Source organism: Artemia sp. Qi Xiang Cuo, chromosome 4, assembly GCF_049724085.1.
Source record: "Artemia sp. Qi Xiang Cuo chromosome 4, ASM4972408v1, whole genome shotgun sequence".
NCBI lineage: Eukaryota > Metazoa > Arthropoda > Branchiopoda > Anostraca > Artemiidae > Artemia > Artemia sp. Qi Xiang Cuo.
In genome coordinates, this window is record NC_142797.1 from 62,698,371 (window position 1) to 62,718,503 (window position 20,133).

The 20,133-nt window shown below is 33.6% G+C and overlaps 1 protein-coding gene across 1 annotated transcript in view; it reads left to right on the top strand.

Moving 5' to 3' along the window:
* The window catches only part of shg (DE-cadherin), a 239,108-nt gene that overhangs the window by 100,657 nt on the left and 118,318 nt on the right, over nucleotides 1–20,133 (top strand). Inside the window, exon 7 of the mRNA XM_089088478.1 lies at nucleotides 10,647–10,796. Within this exon, the coding sequence (XP_088944604.1) occupies nucleotides 10,647–10,796 (150 nt within the window). The remainder of the gene's footprint in view (nucleotides 1–10,646; nucleotides 10,797–20,133) is intronic.

Consider the following 20,133-nt stretch of genomic DNA (forward strand, 5'->3'; position numbering starts at 1 on the left):
TTTGTAATTCTGTTCGGTACTTGTTAATTAGCTGGAACCCACGCGATATGTTGTATACGGAAGATGCTTAAGAAACTAGTCAAACGGGTTTCTTTCAATAGAGAGGATTGCAAACCGTGGTTTGTCATTGCGTTTACAATATTTAAACTTTTTTTTAGGGGGGGGCTTAGGGGGAAAAAGGTACCTAGGTTAGGTTGCGTATTTAATATATGCTATGCTTTACCCCCCCCCCCCTAATTTGCAAATATGCAGGCCAAACTTAATTCTTAACTATTATATTTTCATCATATTTTGTTTTATTTCATTAGTATTAACCAAACTTGACTTCTTGCGTGGGTTCCAGCTAATTGACTAGTACCTTCTTTTCTTCTTATTAACGAAGGTAAATGATTGGTAACTTTGTCACTCATACAACCAACCAGTAATCATAATGAGTAAAGGGAGATCAGTAGGGACCCACCACAACGTTAGAGTTAAATAATGATGGTTTTCTGAAAATAAAACTGACTGGCAAACACTAAATTTCTTTGTTAGTTCAGCTGAGAATTTAACAGAAATCAAACAGGAAGCGTTTGTAAGCTTTTAGCTATGGCCGTCCTAATTTTTAACCATTTCATTGGTTTCCTTATATCCGTGGCAAAATAACGGTTTGCCATCTTTCCTTTACCACTAAATACATTCATCGCCCGTTTTATTCAATACTTGTGTAAACGCGTAGACAACATGAAATCGAATTCAATTTAATAATAAAATAACTTATAAAGCAGATGCATATATAAGTGTTTCTTATGATTGTTGCATACCCTCTAGAAAAACACATTTTAGTAAAAAAAGCAGATTGTGTACCCGTTTGGTACTACTTTTTTCAATCTCTTATAGATTATTCGGAATTAGAGTGAACCATGTCCAGTTTCATTACTCAGCCACTATCTGGAATTCAGATCTTGAATTGATGATGTGCTGAATTTTTCTAAAATTAACCAATAATTAGTTGTGGCATCAATCGGGGGAGCGGGTGTAGATTTTAAGCCACATCTTAGATGTTGAAAAATACCTTTTCTGGGGTATTTTCATCGAAGAATACCTTTTTTTGGTATTTTAGTTGAAAAAAGGCAATGAATTTACCCCCCCCCCCCCTAGAAATATAAAAATATATTCCCTTCCTCTAAACTCTTGTGAATTTACGCCAACGTTTATCTCAAATAAATTTTAAACGGTAAAAATAATGGCTGGCATTTACCCCCTGGAACCCCCCCCCCCCCCATCCCTGTGGCTGACTGGTCTCCAATCATTTTGGACTTAAAAAAATGGACTAGAACTCTCAATTTCTGATATAATGAGCACGCTCCAAAGTTTATGCGACCATGAAGTGAAGGTGTGGATGAGGAAGGGACATGTCCCCCTCCTTTACGGAATGAATTCTAATCATTTTGACTTTCATAATAACAGCGTAGACCAGAAATATTCCCAGAAATCATAAGGCAGTAGATATCAATTTCAAATTTTTGATGCGTTTTTTTAAAGTTTTGTTTGTATCCTCCCACCCCTCAAACACAATTTTTGGTAACGACCCTGGAGATTATACATCAATTTCTACCTCACCTTCTCCTCGTCTCTCCCTTAGAACTAATTCTGTATTCATCTGATAATAATTATCCGATGACAATGAGAGCTAGTAAATAAAGAATTATTAAGACTTTAAGGAGTGAATATCAGTATATGTATATTAAACTGACAATCTACGGCTATTCGTTTTTTTTTAGTCAAGTGTAAATTATTTCCTGGTCTTGAGAAGGCATGGGGGTTGTCATTCCTACTCCTGTTAGCTTTTTCTCGTTTTGAGTTTGACTAGGTTATCTTTTGTAATACTATTCGTTTTAGGTTTAATTTATTTATTAATGTTGATTTGTGGTAATTTTACATTTGGAAGATAAGAAAAACTAACTCATAGAATTTGATAACGCCTTCGTCTGTAAAAACTTCAACAATTCAGAATTTGTTGGTTTCCAAAGCCAACTATGCTTTCAAAGGAAAGTTAAACCTTCTTAACTTTTTGGTGCCATGTGTTCTTAACTTAATTTTGATGAAATTTCGCCTAATTTTTAATTTTTTTTTTTTTTTTTTAATTTGGCCTGCTACTGCCAAAAATTGCAGAACTTCATATGGAAATCTTTTCAACAAGAATTGGATTGCGGTAAATTTTTAAGATACTGGTGTGCAAATTTGTCTTTTTCACTTACCTTAGCTTTTATCAACTAAACAAGAAAACACAACTCAAATAAAATTCTGAAATTTGAAAAACCATATTTTCCACGGGGTAATTCCGCGGGGGTATTTCCCGTGGGGGTATTTTCCGCGGGAGGGGAGGGGGGGGGCTAACTCATTTGAAATCAGTCTACTTTTAGCTCTTAATATTCTAACTGTGTGTGTTCAAAAATATTTGCATAAAGAGCGGGGTGTTGAGGAGGGGAAATCCCCTTTCATATACGGAATCTTTTCTGTTCCTTTTAAGTTTTAATGTTGCTCCTTACTTTCAGTTAAAAAAAACTTGTTTTTTTATTTAATTTCTGAACGTTTCTGAACTAATGCAGGTTTTGAAGATTGCTCACCGTACAGGAATAATTAAACCGAAATTTATATATTAGTTACTCTTTTTTGAAACTAATAATAACCTTATAATAACCTAAGTTTGATTTTTGTTCCAGTTATTTAAGAATGACTGTCGAATAACAAAGGCTGTTTAATTAGATTAATAACCTCGTTTAAAAGCAAAAAAAAAACACACTTTAGCGTAAGAGGGAGCTATTGAGGAGAGCCAACCCTTCTCATATACAAAATGTTTTCTGTTCCTTTTAAGTTTTAATGTTGCTCCTTAATTTCAGGTGAAAAAAACTTGTTTTTTTATTTAATTTCTGATTGTTTTTTAAATAAAGCTGGGAAATCCGGCGCCCCCTTCATGGAAAATTCCCTTCCCCTATGAAAATTTCCTCCATGGAAAGATCCTCCCACGTAACGTTCTCCTCCGACCCCCCCCACCAGAAAAAAAATCCTCCTGAAAACGTCTGTATATTTCCCAATAACCAATACTATATATAAACAATGGACAAAATTGACAACTTGAAGCTCTTCCCCCGGGGACTGTGGGGGATTAAATCATCCTCAAAGACATAGAAATTAGATTTTTCGATTATGCTGAACAAAATGGCTATCTAAAAATTTTGATCGGGTGACTTTGGAAAAAAATAAGCGTGGGAGGGGTCCAGTTGTCCTGTAATTTTTTGGTCACTTAAAAAGGGCACTAGAACTTTTAATATCCGTTCGAATGAACCCTCTCGCGATATTCTAGGACCACTCGATACGATCATCCCTGAAAAAAAAAAAAAAATTAACACGCATCCGTGATCTTTCTTCTGGCAAAAGATACAAAATTCCACATTTTTGCAGATATAAGCTTGAAACCTCTACAGTAGGGCTCTTTGATACGCTGAATCTCATGGTGTGATTTTCATTAAGATTATATGACTTTAGGGGTTGTTTTCCTCTTCTTTCGAAAATAAGGCAAATATTCTCAGGCTCGTAAGTTGATGGATAAGACTAAACTTGATGAAACTTATATATTTGAAATCAGCATAAGATTCTGATTCTTCTGATGTATCTATTGGTATAAAATTCCGTTTTTTAGAGTTTCGGTTACTATTAAGCCGGGTCGCTCCTTACCTACAGTTCTTTACCACGAACTATTTGATTAGGACGAATTCAGCAAAATGACAATGCTGGAGCCAATTTGAATCCCTCTGTACCAAAATATACTTGGACAGATTTCCCATACTTGCACGGATAAAGGCCCATCTACGATGAGATTTTACTAATATCGAGATTTTGCTAGCGCTAATTTGCACTCTTTTTTTGGGACATGTTAAAATACTAGAAATGTGGATTTTTCATGCATGAGTTGTGTTTACATTTTTCTTTTCCAAAAACTGGCCAAAGGCCACTTAAGATCTGTAGATTTTCGATAGATTCGAAGAATATTGGTTGGAAAACTGTAAACGTTTTTTCGGCAGGTAGGCCTACTCTCGGATACATTTTGAGAGTCAACTAAAGCTAGGTGTCCAGAGGAAGCGAATTCGTGAATTTGTCGTCGTCAGGCGAATATTTTCAGCTGCGCACCTTAACAATTCGCAGTTCGCACCTTTCAACTCTGAGTCGAATTTTATTCGCACGATAGATATTCGTAAGACGAAATATAATAAACTTCTAAAAGCAATAGACACACAGGACTTTCTTGATCGTTTCAGCTTATCTCTCCGACGTCTTAAAGACAAAAGTAGTAACAATCCACACATCTTTTGTTTCTGTCTTTTAGAAATCATATTTGAAATTTCACGTTCTGTGAGGCATACCACGCGAATTCGCTGTCGTGATGCGAACTCACGAATTTGTCTGCGAAAAAAAATTCTTATTCTGTGGGTACCTAGCTTAAGAGCTTGTTCTGAACCTACCTTATTTTTACGACTATTCAAATCACTAGATCGTTTGTAGATGGTTTGTAGTCGCATGTTAATTATGTTGGACGGAATCAAAGAGCAGTTATTCAATTACTATCTAAGTAATTCCAATATAAGGCACTTTCTCTACCGGGCTACAGACTTACTCCAGCCGGGCTACAGGGCTACCGGGCTCAGATGAAATGACGTAAGAGAAAGTATCATCCCGCAAAATCATAAATTGCGGTTTTCCTAAACAGCGACGCTGGGAAGACCATTCTGGTTTTTCAAAGATTGCAACATTGTTTTAGATTTTCCCGTGTCAAGGCAAACCATTGTGTCCTATTGTATGCACTTCTTATTTACTTCTATAATGCTATGAAGTCATTTAATAAACTGGAATCCCCAGAATGGTATTTGATGAATTTGTATTTCTTGGAGTTTTGAAGGCTGCGTTCGAGTTTTAAACTGTTTAAATGCTGATTGTCAAAAAAAGCTGTGTTGTGAATTTCTTTGGTTTTGGGGAGCTGGCAATTTAATCTTCTCCGAGACCTATTAAAGATTACACAGAAAGGTATTATGTACCTCTGATTGAATTACGGATGATATGAAGTCTTCCAATAACTTATTTCCTGGAATGACCCTTGATGGATTCTTATTGCTTCCATCATTCCATTACCTAAAGTGATTTTTCTATAGTGATTGATGCATCGAGTATTTAATTGACTACTCTAATTTGATATTTTGATTTAAACTGCCCTCCTCTACTCCAACAGTTAATTCATAATGGGAGTCTCCGGAAAATTTTATTGGAGGAAGCATTGGAAAACATTTTTCATGCTAGAAAGGTGTAATTTATTTCCAATATTATGATTTCTTTTTTTTTTTTTGTTTCAGGATGGGAGTGGGAAATCAACTTAATCCCCAAAACGAATTCTAAAATGTTGTTAAAAAGTGGGGGAAAACGTCTGAATTAATTTGGCTCTTGAAATTTTGGGTTTGGTTTATACTCGACTGTTTCTTAACCACTATTCTTAACCACTATCCACTTAACTTACAAAGCTATATTTTGAATAGATATTTAACTGCAATACAGTTTCTTGAAAAATACAGTTACTTTAAAGTACTTTATGGTTTTCTAAGTCCTTTGATTTTAAGACTTCTGAAGGGAAATAATAGAAAGAAAAGTAATAGTTTTTAGAAGGAGCAGTTTATTATAGCAGGTTTTGCATACCACGCATATAGCTCTTGTGTAAGCTACCTCGCCTACACAAAGAAAAGGGTCCCCCTGAGCTTGGTCTAAGAATCCCAGAAAAGTTGAAAAATGCTGAACTGAAATATATATATATATATATATATATATATATATATATATATATATATATATATATATATATATATATATAGCGATAAAGAAAAAACTAAAGAGATGGGCAGAACACTTTGAGAACTTGCTTAACCGAGATAGAGTTGCAGGAAACAATATAGAGGAAAATGAAAAAGTTTGTGATACTTCGGATGTGAAGGAAGATTTGTTTTATGAGGAGAAATTAGTAACAGTACTAAAAGGAATAAAGAATAATAAGGCTCCAGGTGCTAATTCGGTGGTAAATGAGTTTCTTAAATATGGTTGGTCTGTGGTTAGAAATAAGTTACTGAAGATTATGAAAATTATTTTTGAAAAAAGGGAAGTACCTAAAGATTTTAGGAAAACATTAATTAAGCCACTTTATAAGAAAGGTGATAAAAGTGAGTTTGGTAATCATTGAGGCATTAGTCTGGTTTCTGTAGGTAGTAAATTACTTAGTAATATGATATTTTTTACACTGAGAGATGCCGTAGACAAAGTTTTAAGAGAAGAGCAGTGCGGTTTTAGAAAAGGTAGAGGATGTGTCGACCAAATTTTCACTCTTAGGCTAATAATTGAGAAGTGCCTGAGTTTTCAAACACCTTTGGTCCTCAGTTTTATAGATTACGAGCGAGCGTTCGATTCTGTTGATAGAAGAGCTTTAGTAAAGGTTTTATCCTTGTATGGTATACCAGACAAATACATTAAGGTGATTAGTGCTATGTACGAGAATAACACTGCTGCGGTTAAGGTAGGAAATGAGGTTAGCAGCTGGTTCTGTATTAAATCAGGAGTTAAGCAGGGCTGTGTTCTATCCCCCTTTATATGGATTATTTTGATGGACTTTGTTTTAAGGAGCACAGGAAAGGCAATGGGAGACCACGGAATAAAATGGGGAGGAAAAAGTCTCCTGGACTTGGATTATGCTGATCATTTAAGCATCCTAGATGAAAGTGTGAACAAAATGAATGAAGTTTTAGAGGTTTTGAGTTCAGGGTGCTAGAATTGGTTTGAAAATGAATTTTAGGAAGACTAAGTCACTAAGGCTAGGAATAAGTGAACATGAAAAGGTGACGTTGGGTAATGATAAGATTGATCAGGTGGGCAGCTTCACTTACCTTGGTAGTATTATTAGTAAAGATGGTGGGAGCAGTGAAGATGTTAAAAATAGGATAGCCAAGGCTCAGGGTGTTTTTTCACAGTTAAAAAAAGTCTGGAAGAATAGGAAGATAAGTCTGCAAACCAAAATTAGAATATTAGATGCTACATTGATGACAGTGTTCAAGTATGCTTCTGAAGCATGAGCGTTCCGAAAAGCAGATGAAGATTTGCTAGATGTTTTCCAGAGAAATTTCTTAAGGATTGTTTTGGCTACCTGGCTGACTGACCATATTTCAATCAATAGGCTATACGAAAAGTGTGGTTCAATACCGCTCTCTAGCGCTATACTGAAAGACAGACTGAGGTTGTTAGGACAAGTTGTACGGATGAAGAATGACAGAGTTGCGAAGATCGTACTTTTCGTACAATCATTTAGGACTAATGAAACGGTACGACGCCCCTGTCTGTAATGGGAGGATGTCATAAAAAAAGATTTAAAGGAAATGGGAACTTCGTGGGTGGGTGTAAAAAGGGAGGTTTTTAATAGATTGGGGTGGAGGAGGAGCGTGCGTAGCTGTGTTGGCCTCAGGCGGCTTGGTGTTGCGGTGAGTTATTAGTAGTAGTAGTAGTATTAGAGGATTAAAATCTGACCTTATGCAAGGAGTAAATGGAACTTGAACATGATTTGTCATATTGCGAAGATTATAATTATTATTATCAGATGTAAAAGATAGGGGAACACTTAGGGGGCAGGGGAGGTCACCATGAAGGTTAGAAAAAGTAAAACATGCACATGAAAGAATGTACAGTGACTCAACATCATGCAATAGGATAATGATGAGCGATTAGATTCCTGAATGAAGTTTCTAACTTTATTGTGAACCTTAGAAAGTGGTTTTAACAGTGAAGGAAAGGTTGACATCCACACTATTGGACAGTAAGAAACGTAAGATTGGATCAAGCTGTAAAAAAGGATTTTCAAAATTGATCCTGGAAAAAATTATGTCTATGTTTCCTTAAAATACCGAGACTCCTGCATATTTTGATTTTAATAAAATCAACGTGACGTGTGAAAGATAGGTTTTCATAAACAAGAATGTTCAAAAAATGAACATAGCAGTCTTTAGATCTATGAATTATCCCATTTGGCTGGTGAATTTCAGATAACTGGGGATAAACCTGAGAAACACGCGAAAAAATAAAAAAAAACTGGATTTGGAAAAATTTAGGGTAAGATAATTAACATCAAGCCACAAAATTACCCTCTCAAACAAATTTTCCAAATTTAGTCGAAGCTTTGATTCGCAGTTTCCCGAAGTACCAAGTGCGCTGTCATCAGCAAAACAAACAAGGACATCAGAAGAAGGCGAACTGTAGTTGCCACTATGGGCAAGGGAAGGCTTAGGATGACAAAGTCTACAGCAGTTAATAAGTTTCTGCTTTTTTACAACATAGTAAAGATTATTTACATAAACCAAAAATAGCACAGACCCTAAAACTGATCCTTGGGGACGCCAAAATTCACTTGTGAGGGTAACCGGAAAAGTGGATCAACAGAAATTAACCTATCCTTCAAATAAGACTGAAACCAAAAAAATAATTTTCCCCTTATGCCAAAATGATACATCTTCGATAGAAGAATTTCATGGGTTAAGGAATCGAAAGCATTACGAATATCCAGGAATAAAAATAGATTTACCATAAATTACCCCAGTAATTTTGCCCCCCCACCAAAATACAACATTAGAAATAGAATTGCCCAAAATCACCCAAGTTGATGTATTTTTTTTAATGGAAGGTAATAAACCAAAAATACGCAAGATGGAAGATGCCAAAGTTTTTTTTTGTTTTTTTGTTGCGTTTTTTTTTGTTGTTTTGTTGCGTTTTTTTTTTTTTTTTGGTTTATTACCATCCATAAAGATGCCAAAGTTTGATGCCAAACTTTGGAAGATGGAAGATGCCAAAGTTTTTTTTTGTTGTTTTGTTGCGTTTTTTTTTTGGTTTATTACCATCCATAAAAATACGTCGTCGTCAACACAGACATTGTGCTTTACATGGGTGATTTTGGGCAATTCTATTTTTAATGTTGTATTTTTGGGGGGAAAATTACTGGGGTTATTTTTAGTAATTCTATTTTTAGGGGAGGGGGCGATTTCCTAGCTCTTTAGACCGAATCAATCGCCATTTAGGTTCCTGCAGTGAATAGTTCACATTCTGGATTTTCAGCCTAATAAGAGTTAGATTGCAATAAAGATTGAAGAATTGCCCTAGCTGAGTGGTTGGCGCACTAAACTTGTGAGGTTGTGACCCTTTGTCCGTGAAACAGGGGTTTGAGTCCTGGTGTCGCTGATTATTTGGTTTGAACGGAGGTCAGTGGCGTGACCTTGTAAGCTCAGCTAGAGTCGACCCAGCTCTAAATGGATACCTGGAGAATTCTGGGGAAAGTAAACAGGAAGGGTGTGCGAAAATAAAGGTTGGCTGGCCCCCAGCTCCCTCCCCCCATTGCACTTCCTGGCCGAAGGGCTATGAAACGGAGATAAGCACCTTCGATAGGGATTGTAAAATCCAATGGCGTATTCTCTTTTCTTCTTCATTTTTAAAGATTGAAAAAAGAGGGATCATGAGTTTAAAGAGGTTGAGGTGGGTTCTGACTATGCTTTTAAATTGAGGAATCAAAGGTAAGAACATTCACCGACATTTATTACGAGATGACATTTGAAAGGAGGTCAAGTTCGTCAAAAAAGTAATTAATAGACAAATTGTAACAAATGATGAGGGTTATATGATAAGATATTGAGATGGAGGCTCGAGCCACTCTTTGTGGAAAGGCCTTATGGGGGAGGTATCCCCTTAGATTGTCCTCTTGACAGCACTCACTAGAACGCACTTTGAGGTGTTGCATTATGTACAAGAAGATTTATTTTCATCCTTGATCGTGGGCACCCATAAGGGGGAGGGGGCGCCAGCCCTCCCCCTCCCTGGATGAATGACGGTGTCATATATTTTTATTAATTAAAAAAAAAGCATTTTCCACAGAATAAGTTTTCAAAGAAAAGTAGAGCTCTATTAAGTCGAAAATGGGCAGAAATAAAGTCAAATAATCTTCCAAGCGTAAAACTACCATAAATCATGATTAATAAATACATGAAGTTCAAAACAAACATAAAATACAACAAATAACCAAGTCAAACACAAAACGATCAAAAATTAACATTAATAGGGTTGACAACCCCTATGTCTTCTCAAGACCAGAACATAACTTAGGTTTTACTAAAAAAAAAAAAAAAAAAAGACAAAAAACAAATGACTGTCGATTGTCAGTTTGATATACCTATAAACTCAAAACGAAGCGCCGATTTGACCAGGTAACCCCCCCCCCCCTAAAATTCAGCCTATTGGCGCCCATGTCTGTAATGAAAGTTGAACCTGTGTCTCTATTATGGGAATGAAAAAAGGCAGGAAATTACTGACTGGAAGTTAAATTAGTCCTGTAAAGAACTTAGAATATAATATAAGTAGACAATAGGCTTTTGTTTCCTTTATGCAATACCAATCAGAATTGCACAACATGAAAAAAACTTGTATTTTTGGTTTTCTTTTTGTATTTGGCCAGTGAACAAGATAGCAACAAGCTAAACCATGCCGTTTTCCATTATTAAATATTAGCGATTTGCTTTTTAATATTAATGCAAATAATTTTCTATTTTCAGGTGTTCGATAGAGATGAACCGAAACGCGAAAAGCTGCTTTATGTTACCGTTAAAGCTGTTGATGAAGGATTCCCAGCTTTGGATGTACTTTGCACCTTTCCAGTTACTATTACTGATAAAAATGACAACGCACCCATATTCGACAAAAATGTAAGTCTGTTGTTTAAGTGTATACTAATACTGCATTTAATCGTAGTATTAGCCGACTCTCCTGTCAGGGGTTGAATTTTGCCGTGATTACATTCAGGGGAGGGGGTCCAACTAAGGCAAGATATTATATTGATGATATATCGATGTTATACTTTGAGAACATTATATTGATGATATACTTTTATTTCGTTATCAAAGTATGTATCACATTTTCTTGATTTTACTGAAGAGTGATGATAAGGCTTTAAGCTTTTCTGACACTCCAAGCTGTAAAAAAAAATGGTGTGAGATACGTGGCGAATCTCATATAAAAGGGCGCATCATACGCCCTTTTTTGTGGCATAGGTATATAGTAAAATTGTAGATATTCGCATTTTATGATTTTTCTTATTTGGGGAGAGGTCAGCGAAGAGTGTCTTTCCCCCTGGTATTTCAAATGAATGAACTCCTATTTTGTGAAAGTTCCCTTACATGAAGCTTGACAATCATGACCGCCATCTATTTTTTTATTAAATGCCGATTTTTTGTGCATTAAAATTTCACCTATAAATTTGGGAAGGACAATTTTCGAAACAGTAATTTTTAAAGAAATACGTTAAATCGTTGGATGGCTCCTAATTTTTAAGTTTAAATAAAATAGCTGGCTGTGTTGCAGAAGGAGATTCATTGTCCAACAATTTGTGATGGCGAGATTCTTCAGAAAAAAAGATTTGGAAACCTCTGTTCTTAGCTGAACGCTGTTTTTAATACTATTTTTGTTATTTCGTTTGAAGACGTTAAACAAATATACATTTTAACAAATTCGTATCTTTAACAAAAGTACCATACTTTTCAGCCTATATGAATTACAAGTAATTCCCTTTTCTCTGTTTTGCTGTTGATGCTAATATAATAATAATTATATAATAAATATAATGCTAATATATAATAATTATTGCACATATTATTATATTATATATAATAAAAATAAGATAATTGCAACTTGGCACATATAAATTTATAACTCAAACATGTCGGTTCCTTGCTGAAACTTCCGAATCTTTGCTGTTCACACTATTTATTGTAAACTGTTCTCGGATTTTAATAGTCTGAATCGAACCATGCTAGAAAATAATCTTTGAAGTTTTGGCATGGAAAGTTTCCTTTTAATATGTTTTTATCATTAGAAAATCCTAAAATATCACGCGGGCAAATAGTAATTATGATAATAATCGAAGCATCGCCTTTAAATGTAATGAAGACAGCATTGTAAACTTTCTAGTTTATTTTAATAATAAATTAAATCAATAAAAATAGGTTGCATTTTTAAAGAAAAGGGGCACTCTCGTGGGGGGCCCAAGGCTATAGATTCTGGACTGTTTCTTGTGTCACGCGCCTAAAATGAAATACAAAGAAAAATATTTAGGTATATGCTCGTTGTGTAAGTTTGACTTGTTATTTTTCTGCATTTCTATAAATGCAGAAAAAAATGTACGTAAAAAATGTAAAAACTACGTAAAAAACGAAAAGCACAAACAGATAAAAAAAAGGAGATAATTCTCAGCCATTGATAATTCAGCCAGGATAATTCTCTATCTACCTTAGTTCTGCTCTATGATGGATGAATGATAGACTATCTGTCAACAAATGAAATGACATCATTTTAATGCGGTTCTGAAAAAAATTTTTTCCAGCTTTGCCTATCACTCAGACTATCTGCTTTAGCTTTTTCTACAGTTAACCATGACTTGATGGCATTCAAAAATCTACGTAAATGTAATCTACGTAATTCAAAAATCTACGTAAATGTAATCTACGTAATTCAAAAATCTACGGACTTGGTCTCGGCCGTTGATTATTGAATTAAAGTCAAGTTGCTGTCAAGCTACGGCTAAGTGGAGATAAAGCCAGTAAATAATGAAAAAACCCAATATTTCAGCAAAGACCTCCGCTAACCAGTCTTCGGTGCTTAAGAAAATATACTTTAAAAAAAATCAAAGGCATGGCTAACTGGGGAGATAAAGCAAGTAAATAAATTTCCTATTTTTAAGTAATTTTGTACAATTCTTAAAGAATAAGTTCTATCAATACAATTCTGACTTATGGATAGATCTGAGAACACAATGAATTCGTTGACATAATCTTCAGTTGCTATGATAATTTTCAAAAGATCCATGAGTCGGATGACATAATTCTCTTGTTCTTTCGGTGCTAGGTACAGCTGTTATCTTGACCCAAAATCGCATGTTTCAGAGGGAGCATAGATCTTAATACTAATTTTATTGTTATTATTATTATTTTAATTGTTATTATTAGATTTATTAGTTTATTATTACTAAATTATTTTCTCTTATACTCCTTGCCTCTTTAATATTCAATATAAAAAATAAAGAAATTTATTAGTTTGCCCCAGAGGACGTAATAATACTTAAATGAATTGAAAAAAAAAAAAAACAAAGTATGGATAAGATAACAAAAATCTTAAAAGCTGGAATTTTCAATGGTCAATTACTTGATATTATTCAAAATTCTTACATTTATCTCCTCGATGATTAATACTGCGCTTTATTCCACTATAACGTCTTGGCGGATTCATTCAAACAGATTTCTTTTTTATTCCAGTGTTGCCTAGCAAACTTACTAAATTGCGATTTTTCGTATTCTTCTTCTTTATGTTTTGGTCCATATTCCTTCAATAATAAATATTCAGCATGGAAATTCAGTGTTCGACAACACTGTTCAAGTGCACAAAGTTTGAATTTTGCCAACCAGGGTTTGCTTTTCACAAAATAATCTATCTGCTCTCCGGAGGAGAAATACTGATAAAATGTTAAATTGTTTTTACAATAATTATTCAGTGTTTTTTAAGTCTGCGTAAGGAATTTGTTATTTTTTATTTTGTTTTGGTAGTACTCTTACACGTATACAAAGGAGAAGAGTCAAACATTTTCCCATACGACCTGTCTTAGGACCCAAAGACGTGCACGGGAAGTTTCTGTAATTTTTGAGCAGATACTTAAATACTGAATGTACTATGAAGATAACAAAAATGTATGTGACGCGTAATCTAGACGTTATCACTTAGCCTTTATTTGTTTTAGTTAAACTTTATGAAAATTAGATTTGAATTTTGAAAATAACGTAAAAGTTGAATATTGGATAAAATAAAGTTGTTATCCCTCATCCACAGACATTTTTATTGGACACACACCACTGTAATCTGAGTTTTCAGTAACCGTAGCCTCCTCCCCCTTTCTATAATTTTGTTCGGGAATATCTTTGGGAATATTAATATTTTTTAATAATTGAGTTGCTTAAATACTGAATGTGCCGTAACGATAGATGACAAAAGAGTGTGACGCGCAATCTGGGTATTACCTTTATTTATATTAGTTATTAAATAAAAAAAGAAGTTTTTTAAACTGAAAGTAAGGAGCGACATTAAAACTTAAAACGAACAGAAATTATTCCGTATATGAAAGGGGCTTCCCCCTCCTCAACGCCCCGCTCTACGCAAAAGTTTTTTATTGTTTTAAAAAGTAAAGCGTAAAGAGTGAGACGTTGAGGAGGGGACATCTCCTTTCATATACGGAATTATTTTTGTTCGTTTTAAGTTTTAATGACGCTCCTTACTGTGAGTTAAAAAAAAACTTCTTTTTTTTATTTAATTTCTGAACGTTTTTGAGTAATGCAGATTTTGAATTTGTTTCACCGGATATAAATAATTAAAACGAATATTAATTTTACTTTTAAAAAAACTAAAGTTTTATTTTTGTTCCAGTAATGTAAGAATGACTCGTCAATCACAAAGGCTGTTTAATTAGAATAATAACCTCTTTTAAAAGTAAAAAAAGAACTTAGTGTAAAAGTGAGCTATTGAGGAGAGGCAACCCTCCTCAAATGCATAATATTTTCTATTTGTATTAAGTTTATTACCGCCTGTTAAGCTGATTGAGATAAAATTAAATGCTAAGATAGGGCAAAAAATAACACAAACAAATTATTGTTTATATCGGCCATTATTTAACAAAATTCGAACTTTAGCGTAAAGAGCGAGATATTGATGAGGGGGCGAACTCCTTATAAAGGTAATATGAGGGGGTTCGCCCCCTTCACAATACCTCGCTCTCTACGCTAAATTTCAAATTTTGTTCTAAGTCTTTAAGAATGACCCCTGAATCATAAAGGCCGTTTGATTCGATTAAATAGCTCTTTTGAAATTACTAAAAAAAACTTTAGCGTAAAGAGCGAGTTATTGAGGAGGGGACGAACCCCCTCATATACGTAATAATTTTGTTTGTTTTAAATTTTGAAGTTGCTCCTTACTTTCAGTATTTTTTTTTATTTAATTTCTGATTGTTTTTTAAATAATGTTGTAAAATCCAAATTCTCTTTCCCCATGAAAAATTCCTCCATGGAAAGATCCTCCCAAACGTCTGTATACTTAATAACCAATACTATATATGAACAATGGGCAAAGTTCATAACTTGTAGCCCTTCCCCCGGGGACTGTGGGGGATCAAGTCGTCCTCAAAGACATAGTTATTTGGTTTTTCGACTTTGCTGAACAAAATGGCTATCTCAAAATTTTGATCCGGTGACTTTGGGAAAACATAGGCGTGGGAGGGGGCCTAGTAGCCCTCCAATGTTTTTGGTCACTTAAAAAGGGCACTAGAACTTTTAATTTCCGTTCGAATGAGCCCTCTCGTGACATTCTAGGACCACTGGGTCAATACGATCACCCCTTAAAAAAAAGAAAGAAAAAAAAGCACGTATCCGGGATCTTTCTTCGGGCAAAAAATACAAAATTCCACATTTTTGCAGATAGGAGCTTGAAATTTCTACAGTAGGGTTTTCTGATACGCGGCATCTGATGCTGTGATTTTGATTAAGATTATGTGACTTTTGAGGGATGTTTCCCTCTTTTTTCGAAAATAAGGCAAATTTTCGTAACTTTTGATGGGTAAGACTAAACTTGATGAAACTTATATATTTAAAATCAGCATAAAAATTTGATTCTTTTAATGTATCTATCGGTATCAAAATACCATTTTTTAGAGTTTCGGTTTGTATTGAGCCGGGTCGCCAACAGTTCCTGTTTGAAACTCTGTGAAAATTAGAATTGAATTTTGAAAATAGCGAGAAAGTTGAATATTAACAAAAATAAAATTGTAATAACTCAGGTGTCTAATTAGTTATCCAATACGATACAAGGTTGTTTTTACCATTGTTACCTTTTTAATACTGTGTTGAAACCAATATTAGATAAAGTGGAACAAATAAATATAGGCTATATATATATATATATTTTTTTTTGAATCAGTTATGTCATGTGTTGCTCAGTAAATCGACAAATTTTCGAATTTTAAACGGGAATTAAAAGAAACGATTTTTGTTCGGGGGAAGGAGGGGGTACAGAAAACTTTAAAAAACGCATCAAAAATTCGTTTATATGTATTTTTGTTACTTGTTTTACGAGTTGGGCAAAAATTTTGGAGAGAGGATTCAAGTCTGGTACCCCCCCCCCCCTGGATACGACCTTTCCCGTAGTGTTAGTTTTTATTTATACAATTTATAGTAAGACGGACACTGGGGAGCTGAAAATTGCAAATTAAATAAAGTTAAACGCCAATCATGAGAAAAAAAGAGAAAAGAGCAAAGCAAGTATAAAAAAGAATAGATTTTTATATCTTAAAGGCTTTATTTCAAATCTGGTATTGTAAGCAGTTGCCTAATTTTCAATCGAAATTAGGTTGGCCGATTTGAAGATTGGTCGAATATCATGCCATTCGTTTAAGCTCTTAATTTGAGGAATTGATAACATGAGATTGGGCATTTTTAACCACATCTGCAATTTCTACTTCAATTTTAATTTCACCTTCTTCGCCAGTATTTGACTTCAATTTCAACTTCAGCTACTTCACCAGTATTTTTACTTCAACTTTAGCTTCACATGCTTCGCCAGTATTTTTGCTTGAACTTTAAGTTCACCTACTTCACCAGTATTTTTACTTCAACTTTGACTTCACCTACTTCACCAATATTTTTACTTCAACTTTAACTTCACCTACATCACAAGTATTTTTATTTCAACTTTAACTTCACATGCGTCATCAGTATTTTTGCTTTAACTTTAACTTCCCCTACTTCACCTGTATTTTTACTTCAATTTTAACTTCACCTACTTCATCAGTATTTTTGCTTTAACTTTAATTTTGCCTACTTCACGAGTATTTTTACTTCAACTTTGTTTACTTCGCCAGTATTTTACTTCAATTTTAACTTCATCAGTATTTTCAAGTTTCACCAACCATTTTTATTATTTGTGTCCAAAAATTAAACAAACTGGAAAGTAACAAGAAATATTTGTAGCATTTACGATGTTTTTTTCTTTTTTTGCGAACCAGAATGATGGTAGAAGGACATCGGTAAGATTTGTTTTTGTTCTTGCATGCTCGCTCTTACTGTGTAGGCTATATCAATCATATTTTCTGTATTAAAAAAAAAAAAAAAAAAAAAAAAAAAAAAAAAAAAAGAGAAGCGCAAATTGAAATTAAAATCTTGCAATTTTCCTCACTTAAAAAATATAAGTTTTAAGGACAGTTTTAAGGCAATTTATGTGAAATTATTATTTATTAATAATTTATGTGAAATTATTTAGAAAATCGGATACTAGTTGAAAATATTGGCCTTGGCTGACAGATTAATTACATATACATATTTCGCTTCCCTCATCTGTATGCTTGGTATCACTGGCCTCAATTCGCGCAAATATAGGGGAGGGGAAAAAATAATTTTTAGTCAGGGGGGGAGGAATTTGCTGCTTTTTCAATTGTTTTCAATGAAAACACAAAAAGCCATTCTTTGCGGAAATTACCAGAAACGATATTTTTCAAAACTAGGGGGGAACTCCCCTTCCAATTTACGCCACAGCTCGGGACACCTACTTGGTATCAAATGGGTTTAAATCAAGAAGATACATTATGTTTAGTTTGCACTCTTACGTAATTCCCTAAATTTCTTTTCGTTGCCTTACTCTATTATTGATTTTGTCTGTCGTAATAAGACATGTTTACAACAAACGAAATCAATATTCTTTATAATCAGTTATGTATTTGGGAGGGGCAGGGCTCTGGTTCCTTCCCCCAGAAATCCTGATAATTTTATTATTCCTATATTCTCCTCTATTGCCCAGATACTTATCTATTTTCTGCTTTTTTCGGGAGTTATGACCTTTGGCATCAATTCGCGAAACTTCAAATCGCGGGGAGGAAGGGGAATGCATTTTTCAGAGTCTATGGGGGGCAGATTCGTTGTTTTTCTAGTTTTCTCAATGACATTACCCCAAATAAGATATCATTTAATATCTAAGGGGGACTCAAGGGTGAACGGCCTCCTCAAATCGACGTAATTGCTTTTGACCCCCCTCTAGAGAAAACTCATACGTAAGGATCTATAAGTGATGGTCATATATATATATATATATATATATATATATATATATATATATATATATATATATATATATATATATATATATATATATATATATATATATATATATATATATATATATATATATATATATATATATATATATATATATATATATATATATATATATATATATATATATATATATATATATATATATATATATATATATATATATATATATATATATACACTAGTATGTACATAATTCGGTATTTCCCACCTGAGCTCCCGTTTTTTTTCTGAAAGAATTGTTTTTACATTTTGTTATGCAAATACCGGGTAAGCCCAGTAATTCCCATCCTAATTAGGGGTTCAAATCCCTAGGTGAAATCTCTTTAATTCCAGTATTGGTAATACAAATCTGATTTTTCTCTTTTTCTCTCTTCATATTTTTAATTCAGTGTTTCAGTGTCCTTTCCCAGACACCAGAGTTAATCGTTTAAAGTTTGTTTTTTGTAATTTCCATTTATATTAGATCATGCTGTTATCAAAAGAGAACAGATGGTTTTCAAAGATGGGCTCTGAATTTTTAATGATTTTGATGTCCATTTTTAATTGTGTAAGGGTTTTTTATTTACATAAGGATAGAGAAGTTAAACGAGCCCTTGTTGGTAAAAAAAAAACCGTTTTGGTAAAAAAAAAATAAAAAAATTCGTTGTTGCGATTAATGGACGTCACGAAAATAAACCGATGAAATTAAAGCACACTTTCTAACACATAAATACATGACAGTATATCACACAGGGAAGCAAATTAGCCTTTGTTTTGCTGGCCCGAAATTTGACATATTTATAATAGGTAAATACAACAATGGGTAAAAAGTAGTTTTGTTTGACTTCACTTTCTGAAATACTTTTAAGAAATATGCGACTTTCAAAAAAGCGATTATTGACGTCACAAAAATAAACCAATGCAATTATAGCACACTTTCTAACATACATATGTGTCAGTAATCTGTCTTTTTGATCTAACCATTAAAATATTTTTTCTTCCTTTCACAGTCTCCATTAGGTATGCCAATGCAATGGTTTGAGAGACGGAGAGAGTTTTATCTTTGTTTGAATCCGACTTAAGAAAAGAAAATTTTCTTCCTTGTTTTAAGTGAGGAAACCTTGTTGAATAAAAATTGACGACTAAAACAAATATTTGAGGCTGTGTGAAATTCTAAACTTGCTTTGCTGATCAAATATGTAAAGAAGTGAATAAGCAATGTATTCCTTTTATATGCTGGAAAATGACAATGAAATACGTAATTTTATTATTGACTTATACGTGTACATTCTTTTATAAAAAGAGCAACTAAATCTTATTTAAAACAAATAACAAAAAAAAAAAAAACACAACAGCAACCCAAACACTCCTGCCTGAATGAAAAAAATAAAATAAAACCCAAACAAACAGAGATTATCACATATAAATGGAGTAGCCTGCTTGGAAGTCCCACCCCCTTCACAGATTTATGTCAGTGTCATGGCTAATGTCAGGCTGTAATGTCATTTTTAGTTTACAGAGAACTAAATAGACAGCTTAAGTTACATTTTTTTTCCAGTTTTTTTTTTGTTATTTAATTTTGTGTAGGTTTATATAGAATTCTATAAATTTTTTATGTTATTTAATTCTACATAAATATTCTACATATTTGAAATAAATGGATTTGAAAGAAAGTAATCTTTGATGAAAATTTAATACACGTTACACTAATAGAGCTAAATTTGCTGTTACAAATAAACGGATATAGACAAAAATAATGTAAGTTGGAACAGTATTAATATATAAAAAAGAATAAGACCCAGAATTTCCGTTGAAAGGAGACAATAGCTTGGATTCTTTTAAAAAGGGGTTAAGGTTGTCGAAAAAGTCT